The sequence below is a fragment of the Natator depressus genome, chromosome 10 (assembly GCF_965152275.1).
Source record: "Natator depressus isolate rNatDep1 chromosome 10, rNatDep2.hap1, whole genome shotgun sequence".
NCBI classification, from domain to species: domain Eukaryota; kingdom Metazoa; phylum Chordata; order Testudines; family Cheloniidae; genus Natator; species Natator depressus.
Window position 1 is genome coordinate 55,048,374 of NC_134243.1, and position 27,750 is coordinate 55,076,123.

Sequence of the window (27,750 nt, forward strand, 5' to 3'; positions counted from 1 at the left end):
CAAACCCCTCTTCCTGATCTCCTGCCTTCAGCCTTTCCCCAGGACCCACCTACAGCGTCTTTCCAGTCTCTGGCAGCTCTCACCTGCCAATCTCACTCTCAAGCAGCTCTGATCTGCCCTTTTCTTGACTGACTCAGGCCTGGTCTACCTTATAATTTACATTGACCTAGCTACTTCACTATTGGGTGTAAAAAATGTATTTCAGCAAGTGACATAATTAAGCTGACCTAACCCCTAGTGTAGATGTAGCTAAGTCAAAGGAGGCATTCTTCTGTTGACCTAGATATCACCCTTCCGTTGATGTAGGAAGAATCTATGCTGTTGATGTAGGAAGAATAGTAGCTGGAGCTGTGCTGCTATAGCACTTGTAATGTAGACACTGCTTCAGTCCATACTCTAAGAAGGTTCTGACTGACCAGGTCTGTCTTGGCTCTAGGGCCCAGGAGCCCTCTTTTAAGCCGAGTTGGGGGTTAGCTGATAAGTCACAGGCACACTGGCTTCTTCCCTCTTAAAGGGCTAGTATCACCCTCTAACAATTTCATCATCATTTTATTCATCTATTTTGGAAGGTAACAGATTTCAGTACTATGATCCATACACACTCCCAGTTTTAACATTTTTTCCCCTGAACTTATTACACTCAAGTCTAATTTATCAATCTGTGTCTATTGCCCCTTTCTGTCCTCCTCTCTTTATTTCTTGACTTCACTATCTTTTCCACTTTAACAACTATGTTCTATAGGTCCTTTTCCATCTTTCATCTTCACAATTTCCCCCAGAGGTTCAGAACACATTCTGTAGATCAGCAGCAATGTAACAATGGAATCAAATTTAAGAAACAAAAGTTTAGAACTAGTCTTGACACTATGATGCTGCTTTGGAAGAGGATTAGTTCTCAGCTGCAGAGCAGACTGAAGCAAAAGTCAGCCAGCCTGAAGTATACATGTAATCCTAATATGCATACTTTCTCCAAAGGCAAACCCAATGTCTTGAAAAGTATGTATGTGGGGCAAACAGTGCACTATAAACCCTTTATTAGTACAGGATGGTGGGAATCCATTAGACCATATTAGTGCTAGAGAAAGGTTCAAGAGCAGTTGGTTTTTTTACTTGAAAGATTTACATAATCAAAGCTGATATTAGATAAAATATTGCATTAGTGAATTGTTTTTAATGTCACAGCATTAAAAGGATGTAATCAAAATGTGTGTTGATTGATACTGAAGTCCAATCAATTTAAAAATTACATAGAATTAAGTCATTTTGTTATTAATCATGTGTGAACTTGTTAATTATGTGTATAATGTAGTAGTAAACATTTACATTGTGTATACGCCTGTAGCTAAATAACCTATCAAACAAGGAAGAAGCCTTATGGAATGTAATGAAGAAATTTAACAGAAAAGTGCTAAAGAAGGACCTAGACAAATTGGAGGATTGGGCCAAAAGAAATCTGATGAGGTTCAATAAGGATAAGTGCAGGGTCCTGCACTTAGGATGGAAGAATCCAATGCACCGCTACAGACTAGGGACCGAATGGCTAGGCAGCAGTTCTGCGGAAAAGGACCTAGGGGTGACAGTGGACGAGAAGCTGGATATGAGTCAACAGTGTGCCCTTGTTGCCAAGAAGGCCAATGGCATTTTGGGATGTATAAGTAGGGGCATAGCCAGCAGATCGAGGGATGTGATCGTTCCCCTCTATTCGACATTGGTGAGGCCTCATCTGGAGTACTGTGTCCAGTTTTGGGCCCCACACTACAAGAAGGATGTGGATAAATTGGAGAGAGTCCAGCGAAGGGCAACAAAAATGATTAGGGGTCTAGAGCACATGACTTATGAGGAGAGGCTGAAGGAGCTGGGATTGTTTAGTCTGCAGAAGAGAAGAATGAGGGGGGATTTGATAGCTGCTTTCAACTACCTGAAAGGGGGTTCCAAAGAGGATGGCTCTAGACTGTTCTCAATGGTAGCAGATGACAGAACGAGGAGTAATGGTCTCAAGTTGCAATGGGGGAGGTTTAGATTGGATATTAGGAAAAACTTTTTCACTAAGAGGGTGGTGAAACACTGGAATGCGTTACCTAGGGAGGTGGTAGAATCTCCTTCCTTAGAGGTTTTTAAGGTCAGGCTTGACAAAGCCCTGGCTGGGATGATTTAACTGGGAATTGGTCCTGCTTCGAGCAGGGGGTTGGACTAGATGACCTTCTGGGGTCCCTTCCAACCCTGATATTCTATGATTCTAATTTCAAAGCAAATGATCAGTTTGTGGGGGGGGGGGGGGGGCATGGATCAGCCTTCACATTGCACTCCCCCTGTCACTAGCCAGCCCAAGCCAAGGAAGCCAGTGATCCAACCAGCAGACCAAATTCAGTGATGAATCCTGGTCACGTGCGCCACCTGAGGCATGTTGCGCTTGCGTTAAGAAGATTGTGTGTGATGATCAGAGGTCAAAACACTCAAAATGCCTTCCGTACTCTCCATCAGGGTGGATAAAAATGAATGATTTTTTTTTTTAATTTAAATCGGATTTTTTGATAAAATGCTTTGAGAAAAAAACCTATCTAAAGATAGTTTTAATTAAGACATATTATAGCTCAAAGGTATGTCATCATGGAATAGGGATTATAAATTCTAATTCTATAGTATGAGACAATATATTGATGTAATGTTTAAGAAATTTTTTGTTAATGAGTTCCAATAGTTCATGGATTAGGGACCCAATCTCATGGAGTTCCAGGGGCTTCTGTATAGATTATTTAGGTTAATCTTTCTATCTACCCAATGGGACTCAGTGCTCAGTGTAGAAGATACCATCAGAGAGGCTTAGTTTTGCAGTTCTCAAACTGTAGATTTGTGACTCCAGAGATAACACGCTTTTTAACATCAAAAATGTGTATATATGAGAAATAACAGACCTCAATCCTATTGTCCCTCTGCAAATTTGTGTACACAGAGTCAATCCCTTACCTCTCTCTAAAGTGCAAAGTTTCAAAATGTCCAATGAATAGAAGATTGTTGGGGGTGGAATAGATCTGGACAGGGAGAAGACGTCTGCAGATAAATGTGAGAAGGGAGGGACAGGCAGTAGAAACAAAAGTGAAACTGTTTAAGCAGCATATTCCAGGCGTCTTGAGGTCTTTCTGAGTGTAACCTTCATTGATTTGAGATCTACCGTACCATTCTCTCACTAGAATGGAAAATCCATAATGGCAGCAGGCCGTAAAAGAGACCCAGCTTGGGAATATTTTAATGAACTTCCTCTACCTATGGGTAAGAAAAGTCATGCATGCAAAATGCAAACAGTGCAACAAAGAAATGCAAGGCCTGGTTGCCCCAATGAAACAATATCATGAGAAGTGTTCCTTCTCAGGAGGAAGTTGTGTTGAAGATGATGAAAGGAACATGTTTGAACATTCAGGATCTTCAGATTGGTAACAACCAACAAGAATGCACTTTTATGTAGAAATCCATAATTAAATCGCGTCTTCTTGACCAGTGATTTAACTCATGATTTAAATCAAATCCACCCTGCTCTCCAACATCAAAGGAAAAGCCCATGTGGGTAGCAACACGCATTTTCTGAAGAAGCTCTAAGTATGGATTCAAGGAAAGATCCTGGATCTCTGGACTCTTACAGGGACGTGTACCAGATGCTAAGCAGAGGTCCCCAGAGACAGACTTTTGGGAAACTGGCAGTTTATTACATCACTGCCACCATTTGGAATTACAAACTGTGACTCACCTGTACATATATTTTTATCTGCTTTAACCTCTCAATAACTCTTATTTCCTTTTCTTAGCTAATAAATCTTTAGTTAGTTTAGTATGGAATTGGCTACCAGCATTCTTTTTGGTGTAAGATCTAGAGTAGTAAGAGACTGGTCTCTGGGAACTGGGAGCAATGTGATGTGGTGTGATTTTTGGTTTAAGTGACCTTTTATCATAAAAGTCCAGTTTGTCTGGGTGGCAAGATAGACTGGAGAGTCTAAGGGGTCTGTCTGTGACTCCATGGTAAGACTGGTATTGTGATCCAGAAGATCACATTTGTCACTGGCATGGTGAAACGGAAGTATAGAACACACCACCAGCTTGGGGTGTCTGTCCTGTTTTCTGACAGTCTGCCCTGAGATAGGCACACTCAATCGCGAGCCACTCCAGACAGTGTGACAATTTATAAAAAAGTGATCTCTGCCTACCACAGGTCACCACAAGCAGATGACTGAGGCCTCAAACACAAAATTTCTAGCCAATTCTGGTCAGTACATGGTCAAAGTATGTGTCTCAGAAGTACAGGTTTGTAGAAACTATTCTCAAACACAAATTTTTATTTGTGAAATTTTATTCTATTTAGATTTAACATTTTTATGTTTAAATTACACAGTTATACCGCTAAAACTCTTTTAGCTTTGCAATGCATGAAATACACTTCAGCATAATTTTCAGTTGCATGGGGATATACACAAAAAAGTTACCTAAAAAACTTAGGCAAGCTCAAGAGTGACTCAGCAAAAAGTTATCGTCTTGGCAAGTTTTACCAATAACTACTGTTTGAGCAGAGAATTTACAACAATTCTAATTTTAAACAAAGTAATGTGACAAAACCAGTTTCCTTTTCTTTTGCTTCCTGACATCTGGCTCTTTTCTATTGTTTTCAAAAGCTGCCAGTATCCTGAGTTATGCATACAGAATTAATTGTTGTAATAACTTACCCTGTGAAGAGTCACTGTGTGTTGTTCCCATATAGCTGTTTCTTCCATTGTTGTGTTCTGATTAAAGAAAAAAAGAAGTAAAGTTAGATTTTGGTGTCAATAGATAGACGTTCTTATGAGCTGTGCAGTACCGCAACTGTAAATTGACAAATTTATATTCATAGTTAGCTACTCATTGGGAGTATTAAAGCTGAGGAAAAACAGATTTTTAATATAAAGACAGGAAACAGCTCAACGGAACATCCTGTGTTTCTAACTGAAACATTCGGAAAAGGACTCCCCATTATATTCATCTCATACTAGTTGCATGACAATTTTCAGTGTCTATACAATTACTAAGTTAGTACTATTGTGCATCTAGCAGTTGTGCAATTTTTGCTTATGTTAACTGCACTTTCCCCAACACAGAAGTTTACCTTTTCAGAACCAAAGTGAAAAATACAGAAAGAAATTACATCCAACTTTAAACACTGTGTTTAGCAAACCCTTCCTTCCACTCAAATTCAAACACTTTATCATCAGAGAATCCTAACAGATCTAATAGATGGCTAGATGGTCCCCATTTGGTTTTACCTTATCACAGAGAAAACCTAAGTGTCACTTCCTATTTTCTTGGGTTATTTCAATAAGAATTTGAGTACCAAATGAACATAGCAGTACTACTCTTTCAAGTAGGTTCTGAACTGCCTTGATTCCCAATTTGCAGGATTAGGCCCCAAAAGGAGATTTTAATTTAATTTAATTTTTAAAATAATTTCATTGTTTATTCTTTGCGCCTGTAATGTTAGGGAGATGTTATAAACTATATTTAAATTTCTTTTAAAATCACCAAGCTTTGATCAGAGATACAATGAAAACGTTGAGAGAAATGTAAGGTCTGTGGAGTTGAACAAAAGGATGAAATTCCAAATGTTTCCAACCCTTGGAATTATAATTAAGTTTAAGAGAAAACGTACAAACATTTGTTATGTAGGTTCTCATTTGTTCAATGAGCAGTAGTGAGTGATGCTGGTCTAATGCCCAGTTTTAGTTTTGCTATAATCAAACACTGATTTATTAGCTTCTGATAATACTTCATGTTTTGTTAGTATTCCACCATTTATTTCTTTGTTCTAATTATACCCATATATATTACCATTAATCAGGAATGCCTAGCTATGGAGTATAGTACATGAGCTATTGTACTGTATCGTGCATATGGGTCACATTTAACTGACTCTGCAGTTCAATGTATGCTAATCTTCTTTTATCTGAACACTAGCACTGCAAAACAAAACAAGGACCTATGTAAGGGAACAAGATTAGAGAGTAGCAATATGAAAACATTTACAAGCCCTGCATTTTTGCCTTGGAAATAAAGACTTGCAAGTCTATGCAGAGTGCCACAAGAAGTAGACACTGATGGGAGAAAAAAGCAGCCAGTAAGGACCAGGGAGGGGCTTTGGAGAAAGAGCAGGAAAGTCAGTAGGCAATATATGGGAGCGGCACCTATCCTGCTGAAAAATTGTCTTTATTTTCAAAGGGAGCGTCCAGTCAGTCTAGAACCTTTTATAGGCAAACAAATCAGACATCTATTTAATAAAAGTGAATAAAAATAGGTGAACACACTCAAAACAAATGTCAATAAAAACAGGTCTAAAACCAGAAATAAAACCTGTCTTAACTTGGCAGCCACCACAAAAATCCTGACAACACTGCAGTTAACTGTACCACACCATGTCAAATACTAAGAGTCAGTGCAATGATATATACAAATGGCTTATAATGCTAAATGAAAATAATATCCACTACTACGCTCTACTTTTGAGAACTTTATCCTAACACCAGACACAGGAGTGTGTACTCTTATCCCCTCATTGAATACCTTAAAAACTTACATCAGAGTATTACAGGTATATAGAACACTTTATAGGTAAACACTAAGATCCTTGCCTGGCCCTAAGGAGCTTACTTCACACTTGACACTAAAATGCCTTGTTTTCCTTTTTTCCTAGTGCACATTCTGTTTCCTAAAGTGAACTGATTTTTCTTAGAGTAGAATGTATTTTACTAAACTGCAACTTCCTTTCTATTCCATACTATGCAACTGATTTGAATTAGAAAGATTATGGCTTTTTAACTGTTTCCCATAACAAAAGTATGGCATTTAATAGTATAATTATGCCAAACACTTAAAAGATACTGAACACATTATCATGAATATAGCACTAGTGAGAGATTGTTTACATACTAAAAGGAAGTTACCTTTGCAACAAAAGAAAATCCATCTGTTTGTTAAGCAAGTAATACAATAAGCAAATGTTACTTGTTATTTTCATTTCTCAATGCTCTTATTCAGCTAGCTTAAAATCTTAGTTTCGCAAAAAAGTTCTTTAGCCTGAATACTCTTGCCAACCGAATGAAGAATTGTCTGTGCCAGTAATTTTAAGCTTTCTTCATCCAATTTTGTTGAAAAACAACAACCCATTCATTTATATTGTGATTTGTTAATATTTCTGGTTGACTGCTGTCTTTGTGGGCCTTAACATTGGAGTCAACAGCAGGAGATGAGGAAACTGCTGAAGTGCCTTATAAAGTGGAACATGAGAGTTGTAAACAGAACACACAACTCAAAATGTTACATAACTTCTTATAGTAATCAAGTACTTGTCTGGGTTTTAAAACATATATGTTTCATTTTTTCTGAATAATGGCAGCCTGATTTCTACTGTTTAGTGGTGCATCTAATTCCTTATGGTAATTCAAAATTAAACTCCAATATTTCACTTCAGGTTACAATCTATAACGTTACAAGAATCAGGCAAATAAAACTGTGTAGCTATAAATCACCATACACTTGGGTAAAGATACCATAATGAACTAAGCCAAAAAAGTATGCTCAAGAATAAGACAATTCAATCACAATGCAACGCCATCTTATTGAATGACAAAACTGACATGGACAGAAGCATATGCAATATTAGACACTGAAATTAATCCCAGGCACCATCAGCTGGTTTGCTGTGTCCTTACTTGACTACCTGGGTCATCAGCAATATTACTGAGTTGGAAGAATTTTTTGTCCCAGCCCTTCTGACTAAACTTTAGAATCACTGCTACCCATTACGTTACATCACCTCAGACTGACAAAAAAATTTCCATCCATTTAAGAATAAATAAAAAAAGGAGACTAGACATTAAGAAATATTATGTTCAATATTCAACAGATTTGTGTAGTTAATCTTCATTCATTTAACTTGAGAACAATTTCTAATCCCTTTCCTACTATATATGTAGAGCCCTATCAATTTCATGGCCGTGAAAAACGTGTCCCGGACTGTGAAATCTGATCTCTCCCGTGCTGCTGAGAAGACCCCAGCTGGAGGCTCCCAGCTGCGAGTTCCAGCCGGACTGGAGAGGAACAGGACTTGTCCTTCCCCTGCATGGCTGCTCTTGGGGGTGGGAGGGATCAGACCCATCTCTGGGTACCTTTTGGGTTGGGACCTCCACGGTTACAACACCATGAAATTTCAGATGTAAACATCTGAAAATATGAAACTGACCAATTCTAAAACCCTCTGGCCATGAAATTGATCAAAATGGACTGTGAATTTGGTAGGGCCAGATTATATAATATTGCCCTAGCAAATTCATGGTGGGGGTGTGTGTGTGTGTGTGTGTGTGTGTGTGTACACACACACACACACACACACACACATATATATGCAGTTGAACAAATGAAGTAGTTTAAATGACCAACATATCAAAATAGTTTCATAATTACCTGCTGAATCACCTTCCTTACTTGAGGTAGTTATAACTGTGTGCAAAAACTAGACTATTATCCAAACACACTTTTCCCCCCTAATCACCTTTAAAAGAGAAGTGACAAAATCAGCTTCTGATGAAACAACATTATAGGTGATGAATATAAAAAACAACACCAAAAAATAAATAAATAAATAAATAAAAAAAATAAAAACCAGTTGAAAAAATTACACTAGAACCAGATTTTTCCCCCAATGAGAAAAGTTGTTTGAGAAAAGATTAAAAAGTTATGGCTTTATAAATCTTGACGTGGCATCTTTCAAATTAAGAATGAGCAGTTTTATAGTAAGAATACTTAGTAGTTACATACCAGTTCTACATATTTAAATACTCCAGCAAAACATAAAAATTAATCTTGTTGCATTTTCAAATTGAAAACCAGTTGTTTTAGGAGTTTGGGGGAAAGTTTGGGTACGCTCGGAAATATCACTTCTGAGAGGACTGAGCATGTGATGCTGAAGGTTGTGACGACATACCTGGAGGACAGGATCAGTGAGTCTTCTGCTGCTTGTGAGGAGGTTTGTAGGGTTGTTGGAAGAAGTGCGGACTTCTGAACCATTGTTCAGGTGGCGGACAGAAGAATTTTCCTTTGGATGCAGATGTGTAGATACCCAGAGATCATGGAGTGGCTCTGGAATCTTTGAGAGAGTGGAGGAAAATGTTGGTCTTCTGACTGAATAGGTGAGACTCATCAAATGGGAGGTCCACTCCGATATGCTGTAGCTCCTTGTGGAAATCAGATGAATGCAGCCATGATTTCCTCCACATGACAATTCTCGTGGCCATTAAGCATGAAGTTTCCCCGACCAGCTTGCTCTCCAAGATAGCCTGAACACTGGCACAATCTTGCTGGGAAAGCTTGTCTGTAAAGTCCTCCAATTTGCTGTAACTGAGAAAGTCATATTTAGCCAATAATACCTGGTAGTTGGAAATCCGAAACTGGACCACGAGAAAACCTTGTGCTCCAGAAAATGCAGTCACTTCCACTGCTTGTCTGCCGGAATTGAGCATGAGTGTTTCTGCTTAGCCCCTCTGTCACTGTCTTTATTATGAGGGAATTAGGTGCAGGGTGAGAGAACAGAAACTCAGACTCCTTCGCTGGTATATAGTACCTCTTCTCTACCCCCTTGGAGTGGATGCGCAAGTGGCTGGGGTGTGCCAAACAGTTTGAGCTGGTTGAAGTATGACATCGTTGATTGGTAGAGCAACACTGGTCAGTACCGAGGCATGCAGTATGTCAAGAACCTGATGCTGTTTGCCCTGTACTTCCTCCAGTGGAACATGGAGATCCTCAGCCACCTTGCGTAAGAGGTCCTGGAACCGACAAAATGTCATCCAACAGCGAGGGGGGAACCAAGAACACAGCAGCATCTGTTCTGGTGGTACCATCAAAGCTGGACTAAGCGGCTCATCCTCCAAAACTGGCTGTGAATGCCTATTCAGGGATGCCCGAAGCGGGCAGAGGGATGAATCCTCTCTTGCTGAACGGGAAGGCTCTGAAGCTGGATATTAAGGCCAGGATCCGCAGTATAGCCAACAAGACTGATCCGGCAGATGCTGTGGAGGGCTCCACGGAGTGGGATACCAGTGCACCTCTGTTGGGGAAAGGGAGGGTACTGCCACTGAGTTTGCAGAATAGGAGGGTAGTCACATCAGCGGTACGCAGAAGCAGCCCCGTGCTCCATTCTAGTCCTCCAATGATGCTAAGTCAGAACCCAGTTCCAATGACCAGAACCATATGAACCATAGGAGAGTGGGTGGAAGCCCGACTCAAGTGAGGTACGTCCAAGGTAGGAGAGCATGCGGCTCTCATTTCCCCCAGAGCAAAAAAGTTCACAGGGCCTGAGCACAGACTCCAACCTCACTGGTGTTAGCACCACACGCTCCAAAGGCAGAACCGGAGGGCTACTACGGAACCAGTGGTTCCCTTGACTTAGGGGGTGACAACTTGGAAGGCATACAATGCTCAGTGAACAGCACTGGTGGATCCACCAGTCTGAGAGACTTCTTATGAGCCTTGGAATGCTGCTCGCCCATGGCTGGAACTCATGGAAGACCCATGGTTCTTCTTCGGCCTGGAGAAAGACTTACTGCCATGTTTATGTGCATGCTTCCTTATCTCATGACTAGACCCTGGCATGGGGTCCACAATACTGGTACTGGTGGAACTGGACTCCATCTCTGTGGTCAGAGGCATAGTCCTGGGTTTCTCAGGCCAATGTATGGAAGGATCCCCAGCCTCAATCTGACTGTAGTCTCATGGCAACCACCATGAGGTGCTTCTTGAGGCGGAGAGCCTGAACTTCCCGGGTCCAGCTTGGGAAGGAGAGGCAGATACTGCACGTGGATAAAATGTGGGCTTCTCCCAAGTAGTAAGGACAGCACTGGTGCTCATAACTGACCGAGAATGAACGTTGGCAGGAGGCACAGATCTTGAACACAGGTGTCTTTGGCATAATCCAGTACCCAGGAATGGGTGCTGGGGGAGGACCTCAGAAAACAGAGTTCCCAAAATCTCTTAATTTCTAAAACTATTACTAAACACTAAAACTACAATAAAAACAACAAAAAGAATTATGTACAACTCTAAAAACAGGTGCCGTTTTTCCCCCACCAAGTGCATCAGAAACAAGAGGACACTAGCAGCTCCAACTCAGACTACACGGAAGTGAGAAGGAACTGAGGGTGCAGTTGGTCTGCTCCACCCTTTATCTTTGGACGAAACCATGAGGCAGAGCAAGGGCGCATGTGTGAACCAACAAACTCTGCTATTTTCAAATTCTCCAGCTCTGGATGCATGGTGCATGTGTACAACCCTCAGAGGAATTCAGGGACCATCATTCACAAAAGAACTGAAGTTTGCTCCAGTCTATGGCTGGGGAAACTTAGCTGAGGCCAAACAGCCTATGGAGAGTATGTGGGCAGAGAGTGAGACACTATCACCACACAGTCCAGAGACTATATTCTCTGAACTCATATGCATTTTGTTTTACTATAACTCATCAGCCTAATCTGGATACAGTAGAAAATAACTTTGCTCTGAATCTTTCAGCAACCATGCAGAGGAATCTTACTCCATTGCATGAGAGTGGTAATCACATCACGTTGCTGCAGTATGTGTTAAAATATTTTTTCTTATGCTCATTTCATCCATTTTGTACATACTGCTTAGCCTCTAATCCAAGTTCCTGGCCTCCCATCCTTTTGCTAATTACTAGGTATTTTGTGAAACCCAATCTTCTTGGCTATGGCTATAAAGACAGGTTTCAGAGTAGCAGCTGTGTTAGTCTGTATTCGCAAAAAGAAAAGGAGTACTGGGGCACCTTAGAGACTAACCAATTTATTTGAGCATAAGCTTTCGGGAGCTACAGCTCACTTCATCGGATGCATTCAGTGGAAAATACAGTGGGGAGATTTATATACACACAGAACATGCAAAAATGGGTGTTATCATACACACTGTAAGGAGAGTGATCACTTAAGACGAGCTATTACCAGCAGGAGAGCGGGGGGTGGGGGCGCGCAGAAGAAAACCTTTTGTAGTGATAGTCAAGGTGGGCCATTTCCAGCAGTTAACAGGAATGTCTGAGGAACAGTGGGGGCGGGCGGTGGGGGTGGGGGGGGAATAAACATGGGGAAATAGTTTTACTTTGTGTAATGACACATCCACTCCCAGTCTCTATTCAAGCCTAAGTTAATTGTACCCAGTTTGCAAATTAATTCCAATTCAGCAGTCTCTCGTTGGAGTCTGTTTTTGAAGTCTTTTTGTCTTCAACACAAACTTCCTCGTGGCTGGACTTTACAAAAACTAGACAAGCCATTTACAACACACACTTTGCTTCTCTACAAAAGAAAAAGGACACTCAACTATCTAAACTACTAGATGCCACAAGAGGCCACAGCAATGGTTCCCTTAACCCACCCAGCAATATTGTCAATCTATCCAACTATACTCTTAGCCCAGCAGAAGAATCTGTCCTATCTCGGGGCCTCTCCTTCTGCCCCTCCACCCCCAAGAACATGAATCAGTTCTGTTGTGACCCAGAATCCTATTTTCGACGTCTCCGACTCAAGGAATATTTCCAACACACCTCTGAACAACATACTAATCCACAGAGACCTTCCTACCAACACTACAAAAAGAAGGATTCTAGGTGGACTCCTCCTGAAGGTCGAAACAACAGACTGGACTTCTACATAGAGTGCTTCCGCCGACGTGCACGGGAAGAAATTGTGGAAAAGCAGCATCACTTGCCCCATAACCTCACCCGTGCAGAACACAATGCCATCCACAGCCTCAGAAACAACTCTGACATCATAATCGAAAAGGCTGACAAAGGAGGTGCTGTCGTCATCATGAATAGGTCGGAATATGAACAAGAGGCTGCTCGGCAGCTCTCCAACACCACTTTCTACAAGCCATTACCCTCTGATCCCACTGAGGGTTACCAAAAGAAACTACAGCATTTCCTCAAGAAACTCCCTGAAAAAGCACAAAAACAAATCCGCACAGACACATCCCTGGAACCCCGACCAGGGGTATTCTATCTGCTACCCAAGATCCATAAAACTGGAAATCCTGGGCGCCCCATCATCTCAGGCATTGGCACCCTGACAGCACGATTGTCTGGCTATGTAGACTCCCTCCTCAGGCCCTACGCTACCAGCACTCCCAGCTATCTTCGAGACACCACTGACTTCCTGAGGAAACTACAATCCATCGGTGATCTTCCTGAAAACACCATCCTGGCCACTATGGATATAGAAGCCCTCTACACCAACATTCCACACAAAGGTGGACTACAAGCCATCAGGAACACTATCCCCGATAATGTCACAACAAACCTGGTGGCTGAAATTTGTGACTTTGTCCTCACCCACAACTATTTCACATTTGGGGACAATGTATACCTTCAAATCAGCGGCACTGCTATGGGTACGCGCATGGCCCCACAGTATGCCAACATTTTTATGGCTGACTTAGAACAACGCTTCCTCAGCTCTCGTCCCCTAATGCCCCTACTCTACTTGCGCTACATTGATGACATCTTCATCATCTGGACCCACGGAAAAGAAGCCCTTGAGGAATTCCACCATGATTTCAACAATTTCCATCCCACCATCAACCTCAGCCTGGACCAGTCCACACAAGAGATCCACTTCCCGGACACTACGGTGCTAATAAGCGATGGTCACATAAACACCACCCTATACCGGAAACCTACTGACCGCTATTCCTACCTACATGCCTCCAGCTTTCACCCAGACCACACCACACGATCCATTGTCTACAGCCAAGCTCTACGATACAACTGATTTGCTATAAGCATTCTTACAACTACAATACCCACCTGCGGAAGTGAAGAAACAAATTGACAGAGCCAGAAGAGTTCCCAGAAGTCACCTACTACAGGACAGGCCCAACTAAGAAAATAACAGAACGCCACTAGCCATCACCTTCAGCCCCCAACTAAAACCTCTCCAACGCATCATCAAGGATCTACAACCTATCCTGAAGGACGACCCATCACTCTCACAAATCTTGGGAAACAGGCCAGTCCTTGCCTACAGACAGCCCCCCAACCTGAAGCAAATACTCACCAGCAACCACACACCACACAACAGAACCACTAACCCAGGAACCTATCCTTGCAGCAAAGCCCGTTGCCAACTGTGTCCACAAGTCTATTCAGGGGACACCATCATAGGGCCTAATCACATCAGCCACGCTATCAGAGGCTCGTTCACCTGCACATCTACCAATGTGATAGATGCCATCATGTGCCAGAAATGCCCCTCTGCCACGTACATTGGTCAAACTGGACAGTCTCTACGTAAAAGAATAAATGGACACAAATCAGACGTCAAGAATTATAACATTCATAAACCAGTCGTAGAACACTTCAATCTCTCTGGTCACGTGATTACGGACCTAAAGGTCACAATATTAAAACAAAAAGACTTCAAAAACAGACTCCAACAAGAGACTGCTGCATTGGAATTAATTTGCAAACTGGATACAATTAACTTAGGCTTGAATAGAGACTGGGAGTGGATGTGTCATTACACAAAGTAAAACTATTTCCCCATGTTTATTCCCCACCCCCCACTGTTCCTCAGACGTTCCTGTTAACTGCTGGAAATGGCCCACCTTGATTATCAGTACAAAAGGTTTTCTTCAGCATTATAAAACAGATGAGTTCTTAATTTAAAGCTACTGGAAGAAATCAATTAAAATTTTCTAACTTTGGAATGTATAATATCATAGAGGACTTCAGATATTTATCACTTACCACCAGACTCAAAAATTCATCCTATTTTATTCTTTCAAATGACTCAAGTAAATCATATTGTATTGACCAAAACTTCTAAATACTAATGTGACCATTAAATGAAATCATGGCCACAGTTTACATGTTTCATACAGGTCTTAAACTAAATCCAAAAAGTCAGTTAAGGACATAGCTTCAGTTACCGATCTCAGGGTAGGTCTATACTACGAAATTAGGTTGAATTTATAGACGTCAATTTTTTAGAAAGCGATTTTATACAGTCGATTGCGTGTGTTCCCACTGAGCGCATTACGTCGGAGTGCGTCCACAGTACCAAGGCTAGCGTCGACTTTCGGAGCGTTGCATTGTGGGTAGCTATCCCACAGTTCCCGCAGTCTCTGCCGCCCACTGGAATTCTGGGTTAAGCTCCCAATGCCTGATGGGGCAAAAACATTGTTGTGGGTGGTTTTGGGTACATATCGTCAGTCGCCCCTCCCTCCGTGAAAGCAAGGGCAGACAATCGTTTCGCATCTTTTTTCTGTGCGGGCGCCATACTGCTTTCAGCAGATGGTGCAGTAGGTCTGCAAACCATCATCATCGAATGACCGCTTCCGCTGCCACTCTGCTCTCCTGGTGGTCTCGCAGGGCCGCATCCGCTGCAGCTCTGCTCGGCTGCTCTTGTCTCGCCATACCACGGCAAGCATGCAGCCTGCTCAGCTGTTGTGTCCTGGTAGCAGACTATGCAGTAGGTCTGCAAAACTAGTCATCCAACCACTGCCTCCCCTGCAACTCTGCTCTCCTGCAAACGCCATACCACAGCAAGCATGGCGCCTGCTCAGATCACCATGGCAGTTATGAGCATTGTAAACACCTGGCAGATTATCATGCGCTTCGTGCGGAACCAGAACCTGCAAAAGCAGGCGAGGAGGCGATGGCAGCATGGTGTCAAGAGTGATGAGGACATGGACACGGACTTCTCTCAAATCACGGGCCCTGCCAATGTGGGCATCATGGTGATAATGGGGCAGGTTCGTATGGTGGAACGCTAATGGGGCTCGGGAAACAAGTACAGACTGGTGGGACCGCATAGTGTTGCAGGTCTGGGATGATTCCCAGTGGCTGTGAAACTTTTGCATGCATAAGGGCACTTCCATGGAACTTTGTGACTTGCTTTCCCCTGCCCTGAAGCGCAAGAATACCAAGATGAGAGCAGCCCTCACAGTTGAGAAGCGAGAGGCAATAGCCCTGTGGAAGCTTGCAACTCCAGACAGCTACCGGTCAGTCGGGAATCAATTTGGAGTGGGCAAATCTACTGTGGGGGCTGCAAGTAGCCAACGCAATCAAAGATCTGCTGATATCAAGGGTAGTGACCCTGGGAAATGTGCAGGTCATAGTGGTTGGCTTTGCTGCAATGGGATTCCCCAACTGTGGTGGGGCCATAGACGGAACCCATATCCCTATCTTGGGACCGGAGCACCAAGCCGCCGAGTACAAAAACCGCAAGGGGTACTTTTCAATGGTGCTGCAAGCACTGGTGGATCACAAGGGACGTTTCACCAACATCAACGTGGGATGGCCAGAAAAGGTACATGGTGCTCGCATCTTCAGGAACTCTGGTCTGTTTCAAAAGCTGCAGGAAGGGACTTTCTTCCCAGACCAGAAAATAACCATTGGGGATGCTGAAATGCCTATAGTTATCCTTGGGGACCCAGCCTACCCCTTAATGCCATGGCTCATGAAGCCGTACACAGGCAGCCTGGACAGTAGTCAGGAGCTGTTCAGCTACAGGCTGAGCAAGTGCAGAATGGTGGTAGAATGTGCATTTCGACGTTTAAAGGCACGCTGGTGCAGTTTACTGACTTGGTTAGACCTCAGCGAAACCAATATTCCCATTGTTATTACTGCTTGCTGTGTGCTCCACAATACTGTGAGAGTAAGGGGGAGACGTTTATGGCGGGGTGGGAGACTGAGTCAAATCGCCTGGCTGCTGATTATGCACAGCCAGACACCAGGGTGGTTAGAAGAGCACAGGAGGGCGCGGTGCGCATCAGAGAAGCTTTGAAAACCAGTTTCATGGCTGACCAGGCTACGGTGTGACAGTTCTGTTTGTTTCTCCTTGATGAAAACCAGCCCCCTTGGTTCACTCTACTACCCTATAAGCCAACCACCCTCCCCTCCCCCCTTCGATCACCACTTGCAGAGGCAATGAAGTCATTGTTGTTTCAAGTTCATGCATTCTTTATTAATTCGTCACACAAATAGGGGGATAACTGCCAAGGTAGCCCAGGAGGGGTGGGGGAGGAGGGAAGGACAAGGCCACACTGCACTTCAAAACTTATTGAATGCCAGCCTTCTGTTGCTTAGACAGTCCTCTGTGGTGGAGTGGTTGGGTGCCCAGGGGCTGCAGTGTTGGTCTGTGCCTTTCCTGCACCTCAACCATATGCCGGAGCGTATTAGTTTGATCCTCCAGTAGCCTCAGCATTGCATCCTGCCTCCTTTCATCATGCTGCCGCCACCTTTCCTCTTGGGGTGGAGTGGGGGCGTGGGGCCTGGGGATGAGCAGAGGATTAGGGGGTCCACAGCAAAATTTTAAATGAAAATTGGGGTCCTCGGGTTACCAAAGTTTGAGAACCGCTATGCTGACTGAAACATAAAAAGGTGCCACTGACTGCTTTCACTGTGTGGCCACACCCTGAATTACTTACGCTGTGTGGCCACACCCTAAATTTTATCAAGGGAAGACACTACAACGTAAGAACAGTCATACTGTGTCAAACCAAAGGTCCTTTTAGCCCAGTATCCTGTCTTCCGACAGCGGCCAATGCTAGGTGCCCCAGAAGGAACGAACAGAACAGGTAATCACTAAGTAATCCATCCCCTGTCACCCATTCCCAGCTTCTGGCAAACAGAGGCTAGGGACACCATCCCTGTCCATCCTGGGCAATACCCATTGATGGACCTATTCTCAATGAACTTATCTAATTCTTTTTTGAACCCTGTTATGAACTTGACCTTCACAACATCCTCTTGGCAAGGAGTTCCACAGGTTCACTGTGTGTTGTGTGAAAAAATACTTTGTTTTAAACCTGCTGCCTATTAATTTCATTTGGTGACTTCTAGTTCCTGTGTTATGACACGTAAATAACACTTCCTTATTTACTTTCTCCACACCAGTCATGATTTTATAGGCCTCTATCATATCCCCCCTTACTTGTCTCTTTTCCAAGCTGAAAAGTCCCAGTCTTATTCATCTCTCCTCATATGGCAGCCATTCCATACCCCTAATCATTTTTGCTGCCCTTTTCTAAACCTTTTCCAATTTCAGTATATCTTTTTTGAGCTGGGGCAACCACTTCTGCACACAGTATTCAAGATGTGGACATACCATGGAGTTATATAGCGGCAATGTGATATTTTCTGTCTTATTATCTATCCCTTTCTTAATGATTCCCAACATTCTGTTTGCTTTTTTGACTGATGCTGCTGCACATCGAGTGGATGTTTTCAGAGAACTATCCACGATGCCTCCAAGATCTCTTTCTTGAGTGGTAACAGTCAATTTAGACTGCCATCATTTTATATGTATAGTTGGGATTATGTTCTCCAATGTGCATTACTTTGTATTTATCAACATTGAATTTCATCTGCCATTTTGTTGCCCAATCACCCAGTTTGGAGAGATCCTTTTGTACCTCTTCACAGTCTGCCCGGGACTTAACTATCTTGAGCAATTTTGTGTCATCTACAAATTTTGCCATCTCACTGTTTACCCCTTTTCCAGATCGTTTATGAATATACTGAATAGGACTGGTCCCAGAACAGACCCCTGAGGGATACCACTATTTACCTCTCTCCATTCTGAAAACTGACCATTTATTCCTATCCTTTGTTTTCTATCTTTTAACCAGTTACCAATCCATGAGAGAACCTTCCCTCTTATCCCATGGCAGCTTACTTTGCATAAGAGCCTGTGGTGAGGGACCTTCTCAAAGGCTTTATGAAAATCTAAGTACACTATATCCACTAAACCCCCTTGTCCACATGCTTGACGACATGTACAACTTGTCTTTTCAGCATTCCTATTTCTAACGCTAAAAGACCAGTTCAAGGAGTAGATATTAGCTTAGCACAGTAATTTATTGTATCAATGTTAGAATATAATGAGAATTTTAGTTCACTCATTTTGCCAGATACAGGGGGGCTTCAGTAAAAGGGGGGGGGAAATGACCACAATAGGACAAAAAGATCATTGTTTTTCCAAGGCTTAGTCTTCAAACTTGTCTGATATCTAGCAGACCAAATATACATTTCCATTTGAACAAGCCCCTTTTGGAGACAAATTATTTCCAATTCCAGAAACCATTTTTGAGGGTTGCATGATATGGCTCAATTTAGAGAAGTTGGAATCTTAGGCTTGGTAACAGTTTTATGCTAAGAATAAATCACATATAAATTGTACTAGTGCGTTAACTAAAATCTTTTTTTACTCAACAGGAATTCCATGCTTGGTTCTCCTTCACCTTTATTAATCTAGTTCTTCAGAAAGTAGGATTTGAGAGGAAAGTATTCCAATAAATCGTCTCCTAGTGAACGATGATGCCAGTTCCAGACTACATTTGCACTATGGAGTTCCAAGGATTTCCAAAACAATTTTTTTAAACTGCAACAACTAGAGAGATGAGAAAAGTATAATATCTATCCGTTTGGCTATTCAAGCGTTTAAATAAAGAATGAGTGAAATGCATATAATTCCCAAGCAGAGACAACCACTTTCAGCAAAATCTCTTAAACAGCAATATCACAGTGAGTGGCCTTTGCTCCCATTCAGAGTGACTCCCAATTAAAAAGATACTACTTTAATAGCATTAAAGATTATTATGAAGGATTAGTCAGCCAAGTAAGAGTTAAATTAAGAGAAGAGAAATCAAAGGAAACTGATGAACGGTGTTGAATATAACAGAGAGATGAAAGAGAGAATTACAGTAGAACCTCAGAGTTATGAACTGACTAGTCAACCACACACACCTCATTTGGAACTTGAGGTACAAAAATCAGGCAGCAACAGACATGACCCCCCCCCCACCTCCAAAAAAAAGCAAATACAGCAGGGTATATTTTTTTAAAATCGGATTTTTTGATAAAATGCTTTGAGGAAAAAAGCAATCTAAAGATAGTTTTAATTAAGATACATTATAGCTCAAAGATATCTCATCATGGAATAGGGATTATAAATTCTAATTCTATAGTATGAGACAATATATTCATGTAATGTTTAAGAAAATTTTTGTTAATGAGTTTCAATAGTTCATGGATTAGGGACCCAATCTTATTGGGTTCCAGGGGCTTCTGTATAGAAAGATTAACCTAAATCTATCTGCCCAATGGGATTCAGTGCTAAGTCTAGAAGATACCATCAGAGATTCTTAGTTTTGCAGTTTTCAGACTGTGGATTTATGTCTCCAGAGATAACATGCTTGTTGACAGCAAAAAAGTTTTTAAATAAATAAATAAAAAATAAAATAAAAAATAAATAAAGGTGAGAAACGACAGAACTCAACTCTATTGTCCCTCTGCAAATTTGTGTACACAGAGTCAATCCCTTACCTCTCTCTAAAAGTGCAAAATTTCAAAAAGTTCAGTGACTAGATGATTGCCGGGGGTGGACTAGATCTGGACAAGGAGAAGAAGTCTGGAGATAAATGTGAGAAGCAAGGGACATATGCTTGTTTTGTTAAAATATTATATGTTTGCTGTTGAAGAAAAAATCCAGAATACTTAACGTTGTTTTAGTTAAATGCCTGTCTGGTGATGTTCTCCTCCTAATACGGCACGTGGCAAGAAAATCCTCCAAATATTAATGATTAACCTATTGAATTGGAGATCTTTATAAAGTCATTGGGAGGTGAACTGACTGCTTCAATTACCTTTGGTAAATGAAATAACCCATCATTCATTTTCTGATATAGCTGTAAAACTAATCTGAAAGGTTTTCAAAATAAATCACTGTTTAAAAATGTAAAGTGTATAACTTCTAAAAATGAAACCTACATCTATCTCTGAGTTGTGAAGAATATGTATTAAGGTTATAACAACCAACAAGAATGCACTTTTATGTAGAAAACCATGATTAAATTGAGTCTTCCTGACTAGTGATTTAAAATCATGATTTAAATCAAATCCACCCTGAAATACAAGTACTGAGTTAAATATAAACTAATTTTAAAAAAAGGGAAAGCAGCATTTTTCTTCTGCATAGTAAAGTTTCAAAGAGCTGTATTAAGTCAATGTTCAGTTGTAAGTTTTTTAAAGCACCACCATAACGTTTTGTTCAAAGACTACAAACATTTCAGAGTTACAAATAACCTCCATTCCCAAGGGGGTCATAACTCTGAGGTTCCACTGTACTCCTTTGGTTTAGCTAGGAAGTTGCTAGTTGTTTTAGACCTGAAAGTATAAAACTAGTTTAGAGGGGGAAAATAAAAGGCTGAAGATGAAGAAGAGAGAAACAGGAGAGAAAGTCAATTCAATGTGATAACACCAGAATTTGAAAGGAAAAAAATTGTAGAATATAAATTTTAAAAATAGTTGGGATGGGCAGTTCCCCCTCCCCCCAGAATGAAGATACAAATGTGTGCTTGGAGGCTGAGGAAAGAGGGGACAGGAGTGAGTTAGCCAACAAGAAATTCAAGGAGCTGGATCAAAAGAACGAGAGAAGGCAACCCTCAGAATAAAGGGCAGTAGGGAGAAGGGTTTTTTGTTTGTTTTAAACTGGCTAGTTCCTTGGCAAAGGGAAGAGAAGGTTTCATCTCATTCAGGTAAAGGGGCTAGCCTATTGTCATTAACAAAGCTTGGTTTTGTTTTGTTAAAGTTCTCAGTAATGAAAATAAGCTCAAGGTTATCTGGCTTCCCAAACACAAGTTTTATTTTGTTTTTTATTTATTTAATCTGATTTAATAAGGCAGAAAGTGTTGAACGATAACCTCTTTCTACATAGCATGCTTTGAGTCACAACTATTGTTTTACAGGAAGTTAACATGCATATTTTTATTGTACTTAAAACATTTACTTCTTATTTTAAGGGGAGAACCAAAAATAGTGAATACAAAGGAAAAAAACCAGCAGTTAACTGATAGGTTGACTGAAAACTGAGCAAACAAAATGAAATTGTATGAAAGTTACCACTAACTGTTCACTAACCTTATCACGACCATAACTTTCTCAAGAGAAAAAGTATTAGCATCAAAGTGGGGGAACACAGTTTGTTTCTAACTACCAGTCTGACAAGTCAAAATATAACCCAGCAACTAACAAGGATATGAAACACTCACTCCCGAGAGATGTAGCCAAGTTGACCAAAACCACAGTATAGACACGGCTAGGTCAACAAAACAATTCTTCCATGACAATGAAGAGCACTTTTTAGTGAGGCTCTCACAGCTGGGTGTAGGTCCAGCTGTCATTGGGAAACATATCCCTAGCGGTGGAGTGCATGCAATACTGTGGTGGACCAGGAATATGTGAGGAATGGGGGCGGGGAGAGGGGGAGTTTGGGATGGGCATGGAAGGCAGTTCTGAATGCGCTTCAGGGGAAGGTGAGCACAGATGTGTTCTGCTTGCAGTGCAATCAGGGACCACACTATGTCAGTGTGTGTCATCTCTTTCCCAGAGATTAGTATGGAGCACTTCCAGGACATCCAGATGGGGGAATGAGAGGCAGTACTACTGTTGGTTATTTCTATCCCTCTTCTACCCTGAAAAAAAAAAAAAAAACACAGCTCTACCTCATTTCTCCCTGCAGTATCGAAGCACGAGTACTGATCAGAGCTACCTTCCCCTGCACCAGGTGCGCCAGAGTTAAAAACAGGTCCTGGCTCTCCATGCCACCAGACAACCCTGTTGCCTGTCCCCCCATCTTCCTCCAACTCCACTTCGTCCTCTGTGGTCACTCCACTGGCCACTGCCTCCAGCCCCCCAGAAGTATCCACAGGGCTCTCAGTGGTGGAGGTGCAGTTGCCGCCGAAGATGGCATGCAGTTCCTTGTAAAAGTGGCATGTCTTTGGCAACGCACCAGACTGATGATTAGCCTCCCTTGCCTTCTGGTATGCCTGCCTCAGCTCCTTGACCTTGGCATGGCAGTTGTGTCTGCCTCTCATACCCCTTCAGCTCTATGCCACAAGCAATCTGCCTGTAGGTATCAAAGTTCCTATGGCTGGAGTCGAGCTGCGACTACACAGCCTCCTCTCCCCACAGACCCAGCAGATCCAACAACTCCAGTGTACTCCAGGCAGGAGCATTTTTGCTGCAGGGAGTTGCCATGGTCAATTGCAAAGATGCTATCTGAGCTATCCATGCTGAGCAAACAGGAAGAGGAATTTCAAAAATTCCCAGGGCTTTAAAGGGGGAAGGGTGCATGCCTGCATAACTGAACTCCACTGCCCTGCAGCCAAAGTGGTGACCAGAGCAGTCATGATTGGCATTGTGGGACACCTCCTGGAGGTCAGTTCGGGTGACATAAGGAACGCAGTTTCTACACTGACACTTCTCTGTTCTAGCTTAGTTGCAAAAAAAAAAAAAAAAAAAACCACCTGGATGAGAGGCATAGAGTTTATGATGTCAGCATAGCAAGAGAGTTAATTCAGCGGGAGGAGCATTACACTGTGTAGACATCCACTGTTTTGTCGACAAAACTGTGCAGTGTAGACATGGCCTTAGAGTAGGGAGAAACAGGGCAGCTCTGCTGTCTGGGAATTAAAGACTGGTGAAAAGACAGTAAAGTCAGCTATGAGCACCGAGTTTCCAGCCATCCCCTGCACAGCTGCAGGGCAGCCCTAACTATAATCCTCTTCTATCTACCAATGGCAATGATCCCACTCAGTCTTTCCTCAGCCATTTCTTACTCGCTGCGTTAGGGGAAACAACACCCGCAAGATCGGAGGGGCTGTAGTAAAGAGATGTAGAATCAGTCTGTTTCCATTGCCAGATTAAAGGGCTGCTGGAAGGGGATTAAATATGGGCCTCACCAGCAGAGAGAAAAAAAGAAACAGAACTCCGGTCCAGCGTTACTGACTGTTGCCCAGTCCAGAGTTCCATTGCAGCAGTGGTGTCCACCTCTGAGCTAAATTTAAAAAAAAAAAAAAAAAAAAAAAAAAAAATTCAAGGTGGTGACCAGGAATGAGCATTGTCATCGTGACCCCCTTTTCTAGAAGTGATGCCAGCAGCTCTAAGTTTAATATTTTAGTAGTTCTTCTATTTAATACAAATATTTCAGTTACCAAAAGTTTAAAACCTTCATAAATCAGATTTAATAATTTTATTAAGATGTTAAAATAAAAATAAGGGTACAGAGTTTAAGCGTAGAAATTTCTGGTTATCAGGGAATAAGGTACAGATCATCAACGCGTGCAAAATTCGGTTTACGATTGGATGGCGTAAGGAATACATAATCTGCAATATCCCCGATTGGGGGTAAAAGGTTAATGGGTCAAAGTACAGACATTGAGATATGAGGGTATGTTGTTCATATAATGGCTATGTTCAGGTGTGGAGTATAATGAGCGGATACGATGATGAGGATGGATTTACCCTCATTTGGTGAGATTTAATGTTCAGTGAAAAGAAAAGGAGTACTTGTGGCACCTTAGAGACTAACAAAATTTATTTGAGCATAAGCTTTCGTGAGCTACAGCTCACTTAATCGGATGCATTCAGTGAGTTTATGATGCCAGTTCATATGGTCCAATGGAAAAAGTCTGTCTGTCCCTTTCTCATAGTTGATGCAATATGTCGTTCTGGCTCACACCTGCTGGTACTGTTGGTGGCCGGTGATGTGTTCGATGTAGATGTCCCTGGACCACCGGATGGTGTCCGAGACCATGAGGCGCCGCATGAGCCGTGCATAGCGTCGACCGATCCCACAGGTCCGCAGCACACACTCGTTGTATGGGACCCAGGCACAGAGGGCTCCAACGACCAGGGCACCCATCTGCACCTCCTAGCCCTTTGCTCTCAGGGTGTCGGCCAGGGGGGAGTATTTTTCCAGCTTACAGGCTCAGGCTTCGCGGAAGGCCAGGGTCCTGTTCTCAAAGGAGACCATGATGGCGAAAAGATCAAGCAACTTCAAGAACTGTCTAGAGCCCAAAACAAGTTAAACAAAATTCTCTCCACCATCTTCCTGATACAATATTCAACCTCAAAAATGTAACTAAAAAAAGCAGTTACTTATGTGGAGAAACTATTTATAACTCAACTAGACAGCTTTCAAGGTATTCTAGTTTAAGACATGCAAAAAAGCAATCAACGGATATCTTTAGAACTAGTCACTTCAGCTAGCTACAGAGAAAAATTTTTGTTCAAATTAGTCAACTATTAATACATGCCTAAGATTCTTTTTTAAGCAAAACAGACCCCCTCAGCAACCTTAATCATCCTCCCTTCCCCCACCACAAAGTTCTTTGTATGTACTTCTTGAAATACTCTGTCCAATAAGATGGAAAGTATTATGTCAAGGGTCCTGAGGCACCCTCTCAATTAAGTCTTCATGGTGTACATTTACCCACCTTTTTGATATATAGGTCTCTACTAGGCTAGAAAACTATCAGAACACAAATGATCGAGGCTATATAACAGCTCTATTTTAAAATATGTATAGTGCCTCTCCATAGCACTGACATTTTCGAACTATCAAGAATCATGTTTAAAACATGGCTCTCTAAGAGAAGGCTTAAACAGTTTGAAAATCTAGTCTAGACAAATGTATAGTTAGTGAAGACTAAAACATGGAATGGTCAGCTGACACAAGGAAGCGAGTATTAAAGAGACAGAAACAAACTGCTCTTCTTTCTAATGTATATTCTGATTCAGTTAAATCTTTTAAGTCATAAGTCCAAATTACTACCTGAAACTCAGGTTTGCAAACAGAAAAGTGTTCAAGTTTATACAGCTTCTAGCTCATCCTCAACAAATCCATTACTCCCCACTCATTATAGCTTACTATGGAATAATAAGTGACTCCACTTAACTTTTTCACACTGACATTTTGAACGTAGCATTTACTAGGGAAAAAAAAGTTTCAAAATAAAGGTCAGTGTAGCCTGGAAATCTGAACCTCTTTGTCCCATCTGTTTTTATAAGGAGAAGGTGGTAACATCCTGGGAGTTTGCACAGGTTAACCCTTTACAGTAGTCATGGATTTTATTCAATAAGAAATTACAGACAGAAATTAGAGCCTAATATTTCTACTTAAGAGCGACAAGAAGTCAAAAGTTGAGGTGGGGGGAAGACATGCAAAAAAATGAGTTAGGAGGAGAGGGATTCTGAAAAATCAAATATAAAAATAAGAGACTAACTATTCAGACACACTACCATGCCGTACCCACATCTTGGCAAACGTTCTTTGTGTGCTCCTATCAGACAGAATTATTTTTATTACTCACCACATTTCTAATGAAAAAGCATGAATGACATACTAGTTGTTTATCCAAGCAGCTGGAGAAGACACTGGATATGCCCTTTCTCATATAATTCTTGGCTAATGATATGTTTATTCTAGGTGATAGCTGCAGTTCATTTGTCTGTTGTTCCAGATGCAAATGGCATGCTATCGAGAATGAAGTACCATAGGTACAAAAATCAACTGCACAGTGCTACTAAGTTTTACGCAAAGTTTGTTTTTTTTCTCTTAGGATACTCCAGAGCACTCTCCTTCCACCCAACTCCTCCATTATTAAAAACTGTAAATTGCAAATGGAATAATAAAAAAGTCACTGTGAATAAACTAGAAAAAAAATCACATGAAGTTAAGAGGAGGGTAGAAATGTGTATGTACTTTTGGGGTTTCTGTAGTATATAAGAAGTGCACCAACAGTTCCCCACCCAAAACATTTCTCTTGTGAAATGTTTAGCTGGTGAAGCTAAACCCTAAGGGAGGAAGTTAGGAAGAGTGAAGAAAAAGGAAACCTAGGCAGTAATTCTGTCACAAGACCACAAGACGTACAATAGATGCTGAGTGTTGACACAGCCAACAATTTGCGGAGTTTGTCAGTCTGATCTGAATCTTGGCCTCCGATAATTTCTAGGGCAGTTGAGCGATTAAAAAAATTAATCGCCATTAATTGTGCTGTTAAACAACAGAACACTATTTATATAAATATTTTGGATGTTTTTCACATTTTCAAATATATGGATTTAAATTACAACACAGAATACAAAATGTACTGTGCTCACTTTATTATAAATATTTTCACTTTAAAAATAAAAAAATAGTATTTTTCCATTCACTTAATACAAGTGCAGTAGTGCAATCTCTATCACGAAAGTTGAATTTACAAATGTAGAATTAGGTACAAAAAATAACTGCATCCAAAAATAAAACAAAGTCCTCTCAGTCCTACTTCTTGTTCAGCCAAATGCTCAGACAAACAAATTTGTTTACATTGGCAGGAGATAATGCTGTCCGCTTCTTGTTTACAATGTCACCTGAAAGTGAGAACAGGCATTCGAATGGCACTGTTGTAACCGGCGTCGCAAGATATTTACGTGCCATATGCGCTAAAGATTCATATGTCCCTTCATGCTTCAACCTCCATTTCAGAGGACATGCATCCATGCTGATGACGGGTTCTTCTCGATAACGATCCAAAGCAGTGTGAACCGACGCATGTTCATTTTCATCATCTCAGTCATATGCCACCAGCAGAAGGTTGATTCTCTTTTTTGATGGTTCGAGTTCTGTAGTTTCCGCATCGGAGTGTTGCTCTTTTAAGACTTCTGAAAGCATGTTCCATACCTCATCCCTCTCAGATTTTGGAAGGCACTTAAACCTTGGGTCAAGTGCTGTAGCTATCTTTAGAAATCTCACATTAGTACCTTCTTTTCATTTTGTCAAATCTTCAGTGAAATGGTTCTTAAAACGAACAACATGCTGGATCATCATCCGAGACTGCTATAACATGAAATATATGGCAGAA

The 27,750-nt window shown here is 41.6% G+C and overlaps 1 protein-coding gene across 11 annotated transcripts in view; it reads right to left on the bottom strand.

Moving 5' to 3' along the window:
• Positions 1-27,750, bottom strand: part of TJP1 (tight junction protein 1) — a 314,091-nt gene that overhangs the window by 98,004 nt on the left and 188,337 nt on the right. For all 11 annotated transcript variants that reach the window (XM_074966206.1, XM_074966204.1, XM_074966215.1 and 8 more), the window contains one exon: positions 4,707-4,763. In XM_074966206.1, coding sequence (XP_074822307.1) covers positions 4,707-4,763 — 57 coding nt within the window. The remainder of the gene's footprint in view (positions 1-4,706; positions 4,764-27,750) is intronic.